This window comes from Otolemur garnettii, unplaced genomic scaffold (assembly GCF_000181295.1).
Source record: "Otolemur garnettii isolate 467f Iridium unplaced genomic scaffold, OtoGar3 scaffold00004, whole genome shotgun sequence".
Taxonomy (NCBI): Eukaryota; Metazoa; Chordata; class Mammalia; order Primates; family Galagidae; genus Otolemur; species Otolemur garnettii.
Window position 1 is genome coordinate 39075452 of NW_003852399.1, and position 2403 is coordinate 39077854.

General features: G+C 41.5%; 1 protein-coding gene across 1 annotated transcript in view; it reads left to right on the top strand.

Moving 5' to 3' along the window:
- Positions 1–1998, top strand: part of PSKH2 (protein serine kinase H2) — a 16484-nt gene extending 14486 nt beyond the window's left edge. The window contains exon 3 of the mRNA XM_003782574.1: positions 1684–1998. Coding sequence (XP_003782622.1) covers positions 1684–1998 — 315 coding nt within the window. The remainder of the gene's footprint in view (positions 1–1683) is intronic.
- Positions 1999–2403: the final 405 nt, after the last annotated feature.

Here is a 2403-nt window from a genome sequence, read left to right on the forward strand (position 1 = left end):
GGAGTTGGAGGTTGCTGTGAGCGTGATGCCATGGCACTCTACCCAGGGGGATAGCTTGAGGCTCCGTCTCAAAAAAAAAAAAAAAAAAAAAAAAATCCAAATATTTGACCTGATTGTTTGTACCCTCACATTAACCTGAAATTAAACAAAACAAAACAAAACCTAATTAACTAGAAATTGTGTGTAAGACACAGCAAATACGTGAGTATATGGGCAATTTTTTTCCATGTTTCTCCTTTGTAGAGGACAAAGGTTACAAAACTAAGTACGTGCTTTGTTGGTAGTATCAACTTAAAGGTAGAAACTGAGGCACAAACTATAATTTTAAAGAGTTTACGTGAGCCAATGTGAGGACAGCTGCCAGGGAGACGCTTCCAAGTTGGCTCCAGAAGTGTTCCAGTTGGCCTTTGGTACAGGTGGGTTTTTAAAGGCAGGGAGAGCAAGCAGTGGGCTGATCCTGAGCTGTTTGACAGGGATTCTCATTGGTATACAGAAATAGCATGGATTAGTGATTGGCTATATCCTGTTGGACTGTAGGGATGAGTTATGGTGTCCAGTGTATGGCATTTTAGGACTGTTTGGTGTCAGTCTAGAGCCCAGGTAGTGAGGGACTTTAAGAGGTAATTCTCAAGGAGTGAGATGTGACTGCTGTTGCATTTCAATGCAGCTCCACCTGATCATTGAAAGGGGCTGGTGGGTGGCCCCTGTGGCTCAAAAGGGTAGGGTGCCGGTCCCATATGCCAGAGGTGGCAGGTTCAAGTCTAGCCCTGGCTAAAAACTGCAAAAAAAAAAAAAAAAAAAGGAAAGGGGCTAGAATTCCTCAGGTAAGAAGTTTTTATTTCTTTCTCAGTAGTTGATGCAGAAGATACCTTTGAGTACAAAGCTACAGCTCCCATGCTCACAAATGCTACTACAAATTGTGGCTGTCATGCTTAAAGTATGCACTGCACAGTTGCTGTAAATATTGCCAGAATAAGTCCCTGAAACACCAAATACTTAGCTGTGCGTATTGGGCTTGTGGCTCAGCTCTGTAAATGCTGAACCCTGACCGAGGTCAATAGGTTGGGAACAGTTGGGCCCTGTGTGTGTGAGGAGGTGCGCTGTGGGGCTTCCTTCTCGGAAATGCCCTCTGTCCTTCTCTCTCCAGGCTGTGGAGATGGAGGGTTCCTAAGTTTAGAGTAAGCTTTCAAAGGGAGGACAGAGGTAATTTCTGAATCCATCTGCTTTTCACTTCCACTCCATCTCATTCTCAGGGGTGCTGTAAGATGTCCACACTGTGTGGTGAGCACTAACCTGATATTGATTTAGTTTATCAAAAACAGCCGCTTTGCCTGGGCCAGACCCTGTAACTGTGACGTGGGAACTCGTATTGCTAACAACAGCACACTGGGCAGACTCCGGAAAGAAATTCTCATTCATTGGACAGAGAGTGTAGAATAGAATTTATTTTATATTGTTTGCCAAAGAATTTGTTTTTTTTTTTTTTTTTTTTTTGGGCTCTCTCAAAAGTGGATTTTTAGGTTTTCTATATATTTAATGACACAACTTTCAAGTCGCCTCCTTGGAAACACTTTTTTGGATTTGCTAGGCGTTGTTAATCTATGCGATAAAGAATGTGATTCTTTGTGTGTATTTTTATTTTATTGATTTTAGTTTAGTTTATTTATTTGCTTTTCTTCTCAGCCTTGGCCAAGTATTTCCCACTTGGCGAAAGACTTTATAGACAAACTACTGGTTCTGGAGGCCAGTCATCGCATGTCAGCTGGCCAGGCCCTGGATCACCCCTGGGTGGTCAGCATGGCTGCGGGGTCTTCCAGGAAGAATCTTCAGAGGGCCATTTCCCGGAACCTCCTGCGGCGGGCAGCTTCCCACTCTCAAAGTCCCGGATCTGCACAGTCTTCTAAATCATGTTGTTCTCACAACTCAAGGCACATATGGAACAAGAGAAACTTAAGGATAGCAGAATCGCCCCTATCTGTCCCCTTTGTAAGCAGATGACCTCTAAAACTATTTTATCCAACTTTAAGCCAGATAGATCCATTAATCTCACTGGTAGCATTAGATCTAAAGGGACCATCTCATCATCATTAGGGTCCCCTCATTCTCCAAGGGCATATAGTATCGTTGGTGATGTTCACTTTCACTTTTAACAGTTTTTGATATATAAGTTTTCTTTTATATTCATTTCCCCAAAATATATTGCTACAGAAGAGTAATAGTATAATAAATATTAATTACATGTAGATGACTTGAAATGGTAAAGAAAATCTCTTAAGTATTGAATGGATTAAATGAAATGTGATACTATAGGAATAAAGGATGTGTATATGAAGGAATGATGAATCAGAGACCTGGGAGGCATAGTCAATACAGGGAATAAATGTATCTATCCAAAATTACTGA